A 12,345-nucleotide genomic window follows, 5' to 3' on the forward strand; every position below is an offset into this window, starting at 1 on the left:
TCTATGCCTTTAGGAGTTAGTGGGTGATACCTTGCAAATACTTCTGATTCCCACTTTTGTTTTTTAACTTGAGTGTAATTTATGGGATGATAGCTTCCCAGTTGATGACTTTTCTTAAAAGCAGCAACCAAAATTCACTGTATGCCAACAGGAATAAGCCCAGACTTTTCATGCTCATTTCCCTTCTGAGGTTCTCTTGGCAAACTGTTTATTTAACTTGTCCCACATACCTAAGTTGGCCTTAGTTGCTGCGTGTTTCTTTCCAATAAATGCAGATCCTTTTGTAATGGGCTAAAAACTCAGAAATGAAAGAACAATGATTCTGAGAATGGAAAATTACACCTTTTGTCCTGCATATGCCTTTTCCAAGATGTGTGAACTAGTCTTTTGCAGTGTCGCAAAACAAAGGTACAAGGTTCACTTGAATAGTTGCAGTGCTGTCTTAACTTTTATCCCTTTATGAAGTTAATGTAAGAGTATGGTTTTGGATTTTTATGCTTATAAAGTTTTACTCTATTTATACAATATTTTACCTATTTAAGATACATTCATACTTTTTTTTTTCAGGTGATGAAGTACCATACCTCTTTTTTAATCTGTTAAGAGCAACTTACAGGAAAAAAAAAAGGAAGTTTTAAAAAAATGTGTGTTGACTTTAGATTTGGGGGGTGTGAAATTACTGAGTTAAATATGGGTTTCTCGAACTATTGCATGTAGCTATAATATCTTATCAATGTACATACAGATACTCCAAGATTGATAAATATTCAAGATCTTTCCTGATTGTGTGTAAACATATTCAAGTGAACCTTAAGCATTTCTAAAACTCATAAAGCTTTTTATATAAAGCATGTAAGACAAAACTTTTGATATTTTCTGTATGGTTTCTCTTTTACTGCTGAGATTAATTGCTTTAAAAAAAGAAGTGGCTAGAAAACACATCTATTGCATTGCTAAGAATTGGGGATTTTTGAGGACTGGTGGTCCTCAAAAAAATAGAGTAGTGTATACAGTATACTGCAACTCATCTTCCATTTTTAGGGCAATCTTTACTGAAGATTCATCTTTTGAGTCCTTCAATTGATACAAATGTATCCACTTTGAAAAAGTTAAGTATTTTACATAAGACCCCCAGAAATTTCAATTACTTCTAGGTGGATTTTTGATATGTATGTTTATCACTTATATTCCTGGTGAGGTTGGAAAACTATTCATGAGAAGGTAATTTCATTCACCCAGCTTTTACTTTTCATGGCTAAGTTGGAATGATTTCAAGTAGTACCTTTCTTTTGAGACATTTGCAGAGTAAATACATAAATATTATGAGATTATGATATTAGAATAGTTTTGGTTGCTATTGAGAATGATAAAATCTCTGATTTAATTTCAGTGAGTCAGTTTTAAATACTGAATTTAAATTCACATGTTAAAAGTATACCCTTGAGTAGATATCTTTATAAATCTGGGGTGCCTGGGATAATAGCTGATGAGCAGACTTTTACAAACAGAATGTGGGCAGTTGTGGTGCAATTAGCAATTCCAATAACCAGTACAGTCATGAAAGATGGACACTGTTCTAACAGTGATCACAGCAGTACTTTGCACCAAAGAACACGTTTTATTTCTACAACAACTTCTTTGGCATCAGTCTTCTCTGTAAATGCAGAGTAGCAAAATCAAAATACTGACTTTAAGTAATAGTTTTTATTGCTGTACTGACTGTCCCACAGGAACAGTAGTTCAATACCTTATTAATTCTGTTACACTTAACGTAATGGAAGGTGTTTGACAACTATATTGACTGGAGTGCTTTACCTTGGGGACTATTAACTGTCTTATTAACATCAAACTCTTAAACAATTTTAAAGATCCTATTGCACCAGCAACGAAAGATTAAAAGATCAACTTTATACAAGTTTGTACCAAATGTTATTACAACATGCTGTGGAACTATGTGTGTACAGTGAAAGCAGGCAGTATTATTTTTGAGCTTTATTTAGTCTAGGAATAGAGTTTAAAGACCATTAATTTGTGACTTCAGCCTTGCACTTAAATGGTAAATGGTTTTGTACTTGAATCCAATATTTGTTTAAATGTCTGTCTTGTACTGCTTCTCCCATATTCTCTCTTGGTCCTGGTCTCTTGGAACAAGACTGTTCTCTTGTTTCACAGTCCTTCGCATGAAAGTATATACATCTTATTTCAAAAGTGCTTTAACTTATTTCAAATGATGTCTGACCTTGCTGCTTTTTTGTACCATTTCTTTTGTAAATGTCAGTAATCAAATTGATCATTTACAATGTCATTTACACTATTAGCAACAAATTGGCCTAAGTTTCAGCTTCCTTGCTTCTAAGTTTCTGTTATAAAATATTACTATGGGGATACACTTTAAATTTATTTCCACAAATGTGGTGTTAGATGTTTTCTAAACTGGTGATACCTTGTTTATAAATCTTATGAAAGATGTATTGCTATTGCATAGTACTGTACCTTAGTCTTGTTACTGTGTTAATTTTTCCTTTTTTTAGTACTGTCTTGGCTGCTTTTGAAATGTTTTGAAGTAGTAATAAACTTTTATTTTGTGATTATTTTTTGCTTGGTTTTTAATATTTGAGTCCTTTTCTGCTGTATAGGAAGCACATTTTGAAGTGGTTCAATGCACTGGAACAGTAATTTCACCACCTGTCTTCTACAAAGGAGTTTTTAAGAAATCAAAACTTATTAATTAAAAACCCTTGTATCAATATAATTTTCTTTAGCTTATGCATCAGATTTTATTTTTAAAAAGCAGAAGAATAGGCTCTTCTGAGCATTACGGCATGCATTCTGCTGTTTATATCAGTTCTGCAACATGATGTAAACTTAGGAGTTATTAATGTAGTTTGCTAGCGACAAACCAACTAGAAATGCTCCCACAGTGTGGTACATTAAAAGGTCTTAAGTGCAATTGTGATATTCAGCCAACAAGTTATGTACTTATAGTACTAAATATAGTAAAGCTTTTCAAGACAGCTGTAGGAAATTGAAGTATTCTTTTCATGTTGTTAATGTCCAGCAAAGACTAAAGCAACAAGAACTTTGCTTTATAAAAAAAAAAAGGGAGGTTTATCTATTCTGACAAAATACCCTCTCTCCAAGCAACTTATTGGTTTGTTACTCTCTCTTGCTTTCAAATACTTGTAAGTTACTAAACTAAGTCTAGAGTGGGGCAGTATGTTAAACTAATAAAATAGTAGCAGGTTATGGTTACAGTTACTGTGTTTGTACTGTCCTATAAGAGAAGTTATCAAGATTGTACAAAAGCAGCTAGCTTGACTTCCTACCAGAGTTCCAGATCTGAACCCTGACAGGAGAAGCATCTGTGATGGAAGAGCTGGAGCTGCAATTGTTCTTCCTGGAGAAAAGAAAGCTCAGGAGGGTCTTAACCTTGTGTACATGTACCTGGTGGAAGGGAAGTGTATGTCACAAGTAGTTTAGGTTGCTTAACGGATCACTGTCAAAGGTATTAGCAAAAGCAGGTTTAATATAAATTTTTAAAACATGACTTTAAAACATTTGATTGCAAGATTCGCTCTATTACTTACTAGAGAGATGAAGCATACAAAGGAAAATTGAATTAGAATCAATCTGAGATTATTCACAGAGACAAAGAATGCAAAAAGGTTAGGGAGACCTTCCTGATGAGTTGTGACATTCAAAGAGGACTCCCTTACTTTTGTAGAAGCATAGAAGATAAGGTTTGTTGGTAATTACACAGTGTACACAGTGAGCAAGAGCGGGACGTGGATTGAGATGGGGACATACAAAGGTAGGGCAGCACTTTTCCAGGACAAACATCCTTGTTCTGGCATCTGGAAATAAAGCACAATGCACCACAGAGCAGGCACAGGAAAGGAGTTGAGGTATTCCCATGACTCCATGAAGCTCAGGTACACACGTGCCCCAGGATCTGGACAGCCCATCAGCTGGATTTTGCTTTTCCCACTCCTTCATCTCTCTTCCTTTTCATTCTACCTTTTATCCAAACTCCACTGGTGGGGTAGGAGATCACGGACTAACATACCATTTCCATGCTAAGTATGGAATTTTGAGGATCCTCTGACTTTCATCATTCTGGTCAACCACAAGCACATATGAATTTTGGATGCTTCCTTCTCCCTACAGATGGGATGCCACAGCTTTCCAAACTGCTGATAGAACATGATTGAGTACAGTTTTAGTTCTGGACCTTTGTCAGTGGTTTATCTGTAAAGGACTTGGCAACACTGGATCGTTGACTAGTTTAACATTTATGAAGAGATTCAATAGGATTTACTCAACAATATAACATAATTACCGATCTGAGATAGCAACACTTATAGTGTACTTCCTACAGCCTGTTTAAATCAACTCACTGATTTGTGTGTCTGTGTATATGTACAAAGACAAAGATACCTACTAATGTTCCCCTTAAGTTCAGTGAAATACTCATGTTGAATGCCTTTGCACTTTCTGAAGGAGTGAGGATTGAGCTTTAAGCAGTATGGGGAGTTATCAGTTCAGGTCCCATCTTCAGCTTTTGGCATGGGTCCTTTGAGTATTGCAAACTCTTGAGCTGGTGAGCTGTGGGAAGTGTTCCACTCAGAGGAGCCTACTGTGGCCCAGGAGGGTTAAAAGGGCCTCACTTAGGAACATTGTTTATAGGATTGCAAGTTGATTGGCTTAAGACATCAATTAATCGTCATCCTGGCTGTAAGTAATTACCAGAATTCTTCAAAAGTCCAGTAATAATAATAATACCATTCCACTGGCTACGGTTCAGGTAAGTAATGTTCAAAGACTGTTGGGGATGGGCGATATCTCCTGTGCCCCTCATTGGTTAGGCATCAGAAACTCCTGTTTATGGAGTGTTTCTGGTAAGCTCAAGGGGAGTTAACTGTGCAGGAATCATTAATCAAGGCAAAAACCTAATGAGATCTATGGAGGAGGCAGAGGCCTGTACCACTGCAGGATATAAAGATGGATTAAGACTCAGTGGTGCCCTGTTGGGGAAAAACTAAAATATAGGAAATTCTATTTAAATAAAAACCAGTTTAAACTAGAAGTGGTCAAATGCTTGATCAGGTTGCTCAGAGAGGTGGTGGAATCTCCCCACCTGGATATACTCAAATCTGCTGTGGGTGTCTACTGCCTGTATAAACTGGAGGAAATTTATTAGGGTTTGATTTGCAATTTGTGCTAAAAACTCTTTGGCTGGAAGCAGAGTACTATTGAAGAAAAAGAATATAAAATGGTGAGTGTGGATATTTATAGCGATAAAATATTTCTGTTTACCACTAAGTCCATGACTGGAAGATTACCAATTCAGTTGCAACGTTGCTGAAAGCTTCCAGTTTAGAAGTAGGCTTTGATTATTTTATTTCAAGAACGCAAGCTAAATATATATTGATCAGCTAAAGCTTGTGACCTTCAGCTTCTCTTCAGTATTTCTTAAAGCCACCAAAATTGCTACAAATAGTTGTAGTATCAAGACTGTTAGACCATTTTCAAAGTTCACATATTTAGGCCCTTCTGAATTCATACATTTTAACTTCTGAAACTGTTCTCTTGCTTGAAGCTAAGGTGCTACACTCTCCTAGATTAATTCATTCCATTAATGCAATTGTGGAAACAAAGGGGAGAAAAGCATGAGTTAAGGGGGCCGGTGGAAAGTAGCTGCCCTTCTGGTTATCTTTTACCCTGCTCTGTGGTTGTGCATCCCCTGCTCCTTTTCCAGGCTCCGCTGTGATCTGACAAAATCTTGCTGGGCCTCAGCCGTGACTGAAAATCACTAGGGCTCATCAGAAACACTGCCTGTTTCCAGAAAGAGCTGATAAACAAGCTCCTGCTTTCATAATGAAGAAGCTTAGAAACAGTTTCTCTTGCCTGACTGCCCTTATATTGTTGATCTAGCACTTTCAAATAAGGTGGCTGATCCAAACTATGAAACCAGGATGAAACATTGTTATGACGAAAGCCCACTCTCTCGGGCCCACAAACAGAGGTAAAAAATAAGACCTCCTGAGCTCTCCTGAGCTGCAACAGGCTGTAACTAGCTACTGCTGAGTGGGGCCTCTCAGAGCCAGCTAACCCTAGTTTGTTGTACACACAGCATTGCTGAACAAGGATACCCTCACTCCTTGAGGCCCAACCCTTTGGCTGCTGAGGACATCAAAAGCATCCTGAATGAGCATTTCACTACCTTTGAGGGGAAAGTTTCACAGGTACCTTGCACTAATTCTTTGTGTGTGTTCATGCGCGCGCATATGCTACAGAAAATCTAGGAGATTTTCTGCTTTCTTAGACATTCAAGTATCTTAGGCATCTAAGTTAGGCCTGTAAGGTAAAGACATGTTCCCAAGCCCATGATTCTGCAGGGGCAAGTATCAAACTTGGTGCTTAGTTTCTAATGTCCAGCTGCAGCCTCTCAGATCTTCTGCTTTCCCAGAAGCTGAATACAAATTAGCATGCTCTTGTATAACTTTAGTTGTTACAGCAGGACATGGTGTGAGAGAGTGGCTGTATTTCCCGTATGGGAAATTTCCCCTATGGGAATGTGACCCGAATTAGGTACAACATACCTAAGCAAGGAAACTGCTATTGTAAAAACACCAAGACGGTTTAGATCAAATCCATACCACATGAGTAAATAAAAATTAAATCTCTTTATTTAGACAATGTTCAGCTGAGCAAACATAAATATAAAAATGTGAGCAGTTGTTTCTGGCTGAAGTTCCTCATCAGCTTGTGGGGTCGCTCTTCTGGAATGGCTGAAGGTTCCAAAGATTTTGTAAATTTGGGTAAAGTCCACTTATTTTGTACGTGCCCACATCCAACGTTTGGTATCCAATTTAAACAAGGAGAATTGCATTAATACAGCCATCATTTTCTGGATTGTTAGTTACTTGGGCATATTTCCCTAGGAAGAAAAGGGAATACATGTGTACAAAACAGATCTTTCTATGTTTGCAAATTCAATGAACAAGTTTCTAAAGTACAGGGACTCAAATGCATTTTGAAATCTAAATCTACCTTCTACTGAGCTGTTAACCTATGTTCTCAAAACATTAAAGCTCTTTTTTTATAAATGGGTCATTTAGAGTTCTGAGAAGATTTAAAAAAAAAAAAGTGTAGGTTTCCTACAATGTCCAAGTGAACTCCTCTGTTAAATGAAGTCAACAGAATCAAATAAATGAAGATCACAGAATCACAAAATATGCTGAGTTGGAAGGGATCCACCAGGATCATCAAGTCCAACTTCTGGCCATGCACAGGACACCCCCAAGAATCATGAGCCTAAAAGCATTGTTCAAATGCCTCTTGAAATCTGTCAGGCTTGGTGCTGTGATCACTTCCCTGGGGAGCCTGTTCCACTGCTCAGCCACAGCCTAAGTGAAGAACCTTTTCCTTGATACCAACTTAAACATCCCTTGACTCAGCTTGGTGCTGTTACCTCAAGTCCTGTAACTGGTCATGAGAGTGAAGAGATCAGGACCTGCCCCTCAGCTTCCCCTTGTGAGGACACTGAAGACCACAGTGACATCTCCCCTCAGTCTCCTCTGCTCCAGGCTTAACAAACCTAATGACCTCAGCCTCTCCTCAAACGGCTTCTCCTCCAGACCCTGCACCATCTTTGTGGCCCTCCTTTGGACACTCTCCAATAGTTTTGTATCTCTCTTACACTGTGGCTCCCAGAACTGCCCCAGCACTCGAGGGGAGGCTGCCCCAGCTGAGAGCAGAGCAGAACAATCCCCTCCCTTGCTTGGCTGGCCATGCTGTGCCTGATGTCCCCAGGACAGAGCTGGCCCTCCTGGCTGCCAGGTCACTGCTGACAATGTTCAACTTGCCATCAACCAGGACCTCCAGGTTCCTTTCCATGGCATTGCTTTCTAGCCTACTGTTCCCCAGTCCACACAAACAACCATGGCTGCCCCATCCCAGGTGCAGAATCTGTTAATGAGGCTCTTACATAGAACTTCCACTGCAGATGTAATTAAATTGTTCATGGTTCACATGGTTACAGATTTGTGGCATTGCTCAATATGACATACAAGCAAGCAAGCTGAGTCTTTGTTCTGAACTTTGTCTAATTTGATTTTGCAAGTGTGAATAGAAAGCCTAAGATTAACACTTAAAGCTTGTATTTTTAGAGTTGTTATTAGTTGCTTCTGCTACAGCCCAAAGCTAACTTTTAACAATGGATCAAATATGACCAGAGGATGAGGTCTTGACAACACATGATGCAATGAAGATTAAAAACTTTAAAAAGTAGTTCTGCAGTATAACTAGTTAAATTTACTTACCCCAGATAACTTTGCCCCCTTGTGTCACAAGGCCAAGCTCACTCACGTTCACCTCAATGACAGTACCCTTAGTAATTACTCCCAGCTGTGTATACAAAGGAGATGATGGATTCTTTTTTACACCAAGGATAGGCAGGCAAAAAGTAGCTTTAAGTTCAGGGTGTGTCACATGTGCCTTCTTGAAACGTAAGCCCTGTTGAAAAAAGAGCATTAGAATGAGTTAATATTTGCTTTAAACACTCACAATTGATCTAGTTGGGAATTATGTCCTCATCTCTATATGTTTAGAGAGACTAGGAAGAATGAAACAACTTAGAATACAGAATACCATCTGCCTATTGTAGATTGACAAACTTATTTTAAAATCTGGTTAATGAAAAGATAAAGCTTTCAATGTATGTTTTCAGAATGTCAACTTTTAGTAGTAGCCCAACAATAATAGGACAATTTCTGTTCCATGAAGAAGTATGGCAAAATATGAAATACGCATCTCCTATAGCAGTTTTTATCTAGTGACCTGCACTTCGTAGAGGGTACTTCACCATTATGTACCAGAAATTTTTCTGTGTCAAGAAAATCTTTTCAAGTCTGCTGTGTAAGACCATCAAACCAATAGTGAAGTACAATTCAATAGGCAGCCTGCAGAGTGATTGCTGAGTCATGTATGGCAACAGGAATGGCTATTTATATAAAAACAAGGCTATTTCACTGAATCCAGCTTTTCTGCCTGTGTGCTGCCAGGCTGATAGAGCCCAGGCACTGCTCCTGCAGCTGTGTAACTAAAGGCTGAACTGGAGGCACAGCTTTTCCCTTCACAGTCACAACTGTGACTGTGCTTCAAGCTTATTTAAGCCAAAATGAGGGAATTCCGAAGTCCTAGAACAGAGTGGGCTTCTGCAGTTTGGAGAATCAGCGCAGCTTGAAAAAGACACCTCCATCTTTAAAATACATGCAAAGTACTTTTGATAAAGATTTTCCCATGCTAATTCAAAAGCTTGTAGCTTTAACTTACTGACATCATCCGAGTTATAGGAATAAAAGCAGGTATTTCAACAGAGTGGGACTACAGAGGCATCTTCCCAACCCCATGCTATTAGAGATTTATATTTTGGCAAGGAAACTAACAGCAAATGTGCTACATGAGTAATGATCAAGTGCATAATCATACAAGAGAGTTCCTTTAACACAGAAAATCAAAGCAGCAAATCAAAAGAATTATTACTTAAATATTCTTTAAGGCTCTAAAACATTACCATTGGTCGAATGAATCGCTCGTACTTCGGAGGCTTCCTAGTAAAGCCATCTCCAACAAAACAAACTTTTGTAACCATCCTCTTCCATGCCTTCTTCTTTCTTTTTCCTGTACGAATCACCTTTAAAACTTCTGTTTCTCCTTGCGCACGAACCTTTGGCACAGGAACCTCCCACTTCCCCTGAAGGGGGGTAAAGCAAAAAAAGAAAAAGTCAATATTCTTACCTGTCACATATTTAAATGAAAGGGGAAAAACCAAAGCATAAAATAAAACTTTTGGAAAGCAAAGGGGGTAGAGCATAGTTGTTATGCAACTCATAGCCACTTGTTTTAATTAGCACTTAAAAGTTCCAAAAATCAAGATACTGCATATACTCACATTGTCCTAAACCATTCAGTTTCTCAAGGTTTCACATTTTAATTAGTCCTTACTTGAATTAACCTTTAGCATCAGCAATATAAAGTGGTTATTGTGACACGAAATTTTAGGTATCTGAACTTTGATACATTTACTTACAGCTTTTTCTTTTCTTTTTTGTTTGATCATGTTAGAGAGGACCTTGGCCCGGGACTGGCCCTCTCTGTCCAGCAGGTATGCTGGTACAGCTCCTTTGGGTGTTTTTTCATCACTCTTCTGCTTTGTATTTCTCTTCTCATGCATTTTAATGCTGCAAAGAAAGAAAACCAATATTGACAGCACAAGAAAAAAGAATTATTTTTAGATATACCATTTTAACTTAACTTGTGCTGGCTCAAATTTTTGTTTAAGAGGTATTTGTGAAGTATTATATGTTTATATTTAAGGAATAATACTAAATAATTTTCAAGGTAAACTACTAATTTCCCTTAATCTTGTCACTTCCTACCAGGACAGGAACACAAGAAAGACATGCACCTCTTTAAAGAATTTCTGTGTGACCCAAAGCAAACAGCCAAGCACTTTGAGAGATGGTAGCCTTCCTCTCTGCTGACAAAAAAACCCCATTCTATTCCTCTTCTGAGATTTGATGGCAATGCTTACATATGTGAGGAATGTGTGTTTGTAACAGGAGCCAAGTTTGTTAATTTACCCATAATCTCTAAAAGTAGCAGAGGAAGACAGCTATCTACACTTTGAAACCAGCAATAACTACACAGTGGATAGGTATGAAGTTCATTAGCTATTAATGAGACTGTTAATGATGCCGAGGCAACAAGATAATGCTTGAGTTATGCAAAAAGCTGGAACTGTGCAGAAAGAAGTAGTTACTTTGTAACAGGGAGTGTGAATGAAACATGTCTTAACAACCTGCAAATTTAGCAGAACAAGCTAACTGCAAAAAGCTAACCACTGGCTACTTGAGCAGACCATCTTACAGAGCACTTGCAGGAACCAGGGGTGAAAAGTTCAAGCCCGAGGAAGACTTATGAGCCTTCATCCAAAACAACCACCAGGACGCTGGTGGCCACCTTGTGTGGAAACCATGTATGTGCTACATGGGCTTACATAATCATGTAATTAGAAAATATGTTACAACATGAAGGCTATGAAAGCACAATGTGCACATTAAGTAAGAAAAGTAAAAAAGCTAGTGCTGTGGAAAGAGTGGACAAGTGAGTTTGTGGTGCAGCTATCCCCCTCACTCCCAGCGTTGAACAATCAAATACCTGCTCTATAGGCCTTACACTATGGAGTACTGTTTTCTTGCCTAGTTTCCAGGCATCATTAACAGTTTCGATTTTGAGTTCTGGTTAACAGATAAAATTTACAGAAAAATGCTTTTATTGTCTATGCTTGATACTGCTGTTTATCCCCGAAGACAGGCCTCACCTTCTGCTTAAATACTTTGTATGGTACTGTATATTTGCTATTAACCATTAAAAAAATACTGCCTCTTGCTACACTAACACAGCAGCTGATATAAAAGCTCCAAGGAACTGCATTCACAATTTGTCATGATTATATTAGTCACGGTTACTGCTTATTAACACTAGTCTCAGGAAGTACTTCTAGTTAACATTCATTCAAAAGAGAGGGGTACTGAAATGTATCTGCTGTGGCAAAGCCCCCTTCCTTCTACAGCCTGATCGCTATTCAAGACCATAGTGTGCGACTCAAGCAATAGTGAGCTCTTTGTAACAATATCAACGCCTCAACCCATCCTTCGAGCGTCAAGACGACGGGACGGTACCAGAGAAGAGGCGGACACTCACGTCTTTTTCATCTGTATCTTCTCGGCATGCCGCTGCTTATGGTACAGCTTCGCCTTCAGCCCGATCATCTTCTTGGCCTTGCGGGACCGCTCGTGCGCCTCCCGGCCCTCCTTCTTCCTCCGCTTCTCGTGGTAGTCCAGCCGGTAGCCATAGCGCTTGCGGTGGAGCTCGATGTGCTCGTTCTGCGGCTGTGGGCACAAAGGCAGCGCGGTCAGCGGGCACCGGCGCCCACGGGCCGGGGACGGCTCCTCCGCCACACGCGGGGAGGCGGCGGCCCAACGGCGGTGCCCTCACTGCGGGGCCCCCCCGGCCTACCGCAGCCTCCCTGTCCCTCCCCTCCACCGCTGTTTGCCTCCCGCCGCCCCGACCCCGCGTCCCGTGCCCCCGGCTGCCGTATCCCACAGCCCCGGCTCCCACCATGTCGGCAGCCCCGCGGCCTCCTCCGCGGCGGAAAGGGAGGGCCTTCTGGGAAGTGGCTCCGAAGGGAAACTCTTCCGCGCGTCTCTTTGGTTCCTCCCGGCGGAGAGGCGGCGGTCCGCGCCTGCCGAGAGCTTCGCGCCGGGCTTGGCGAGGCCA

The 12,345-nt window shown here is 39.9% G+C and overlaps 1 protein-coding gene across 1 annotated transcript; it reads right to left on the minus strand.

The window, feature by feature from the left end:
* Positions 1-6,667: 6,667 nt before the first annotated feature.
* On the minus strand, positions 6,668-12,337 carry NSA2 (NSA2 ribosome biogenesis factor). The gene is made up of 6 exons (XM_084225705.1): positions 12,187-12,337; positions 11,770-11,957; positions 10,094-10,244; positions 9,578-9,757; positions 8,325-8,517; positions 6,668-6,940 (listed from the first exon to the last, which is right to left on the minus strand). The coding sequence occupies exons 1-6, from the start codon at positions 12,187-12,189 to the stop codon at positions 6,873-6,875; spliced, it is 783 nt and encodes a 260-aa protein (XP_084081831.1). The 5' UTR covers positions 12,190-12,337; the 3' UTR covers positions 6,668-6,872.
* Positions 12,338-12,345: the final 8 nt, after the last annotated feature.

The sequence above is a fragment of the Fringilla coelebs genome, assembly GCF_963513975.1.
Source record: "Fringilla coelebs genome assembly, chromosome: Z".
NCBI classification, from domain to species: domain Eukaryota; kingdom Metazoa; phylum Chordata; class Aves; order Passeriformes; family Fringillidae; genus Fringilla; species Fringilla coelebs.

Excerpts from the sequence above, each read along its gene's own strand:
- NSA2 (XM_084225705.1), bottom strand. Across the intron at positions 9,758-10,093 it reads AAAAAAGAAAAGAAAAAGCT|GGGAAGTGGGAGGTTCCTGT; the intron begins GTAAGTAAATGT and ends ACCCCCCTTCAG. Across the intron at positions 8,518-9,577 it reads AGCGATTCATTCGACCAATG|GGCTTACGTTTCAAGAAGGC; the intron begins GTAATGTTTTAG and ends TTTTTTCAACAG.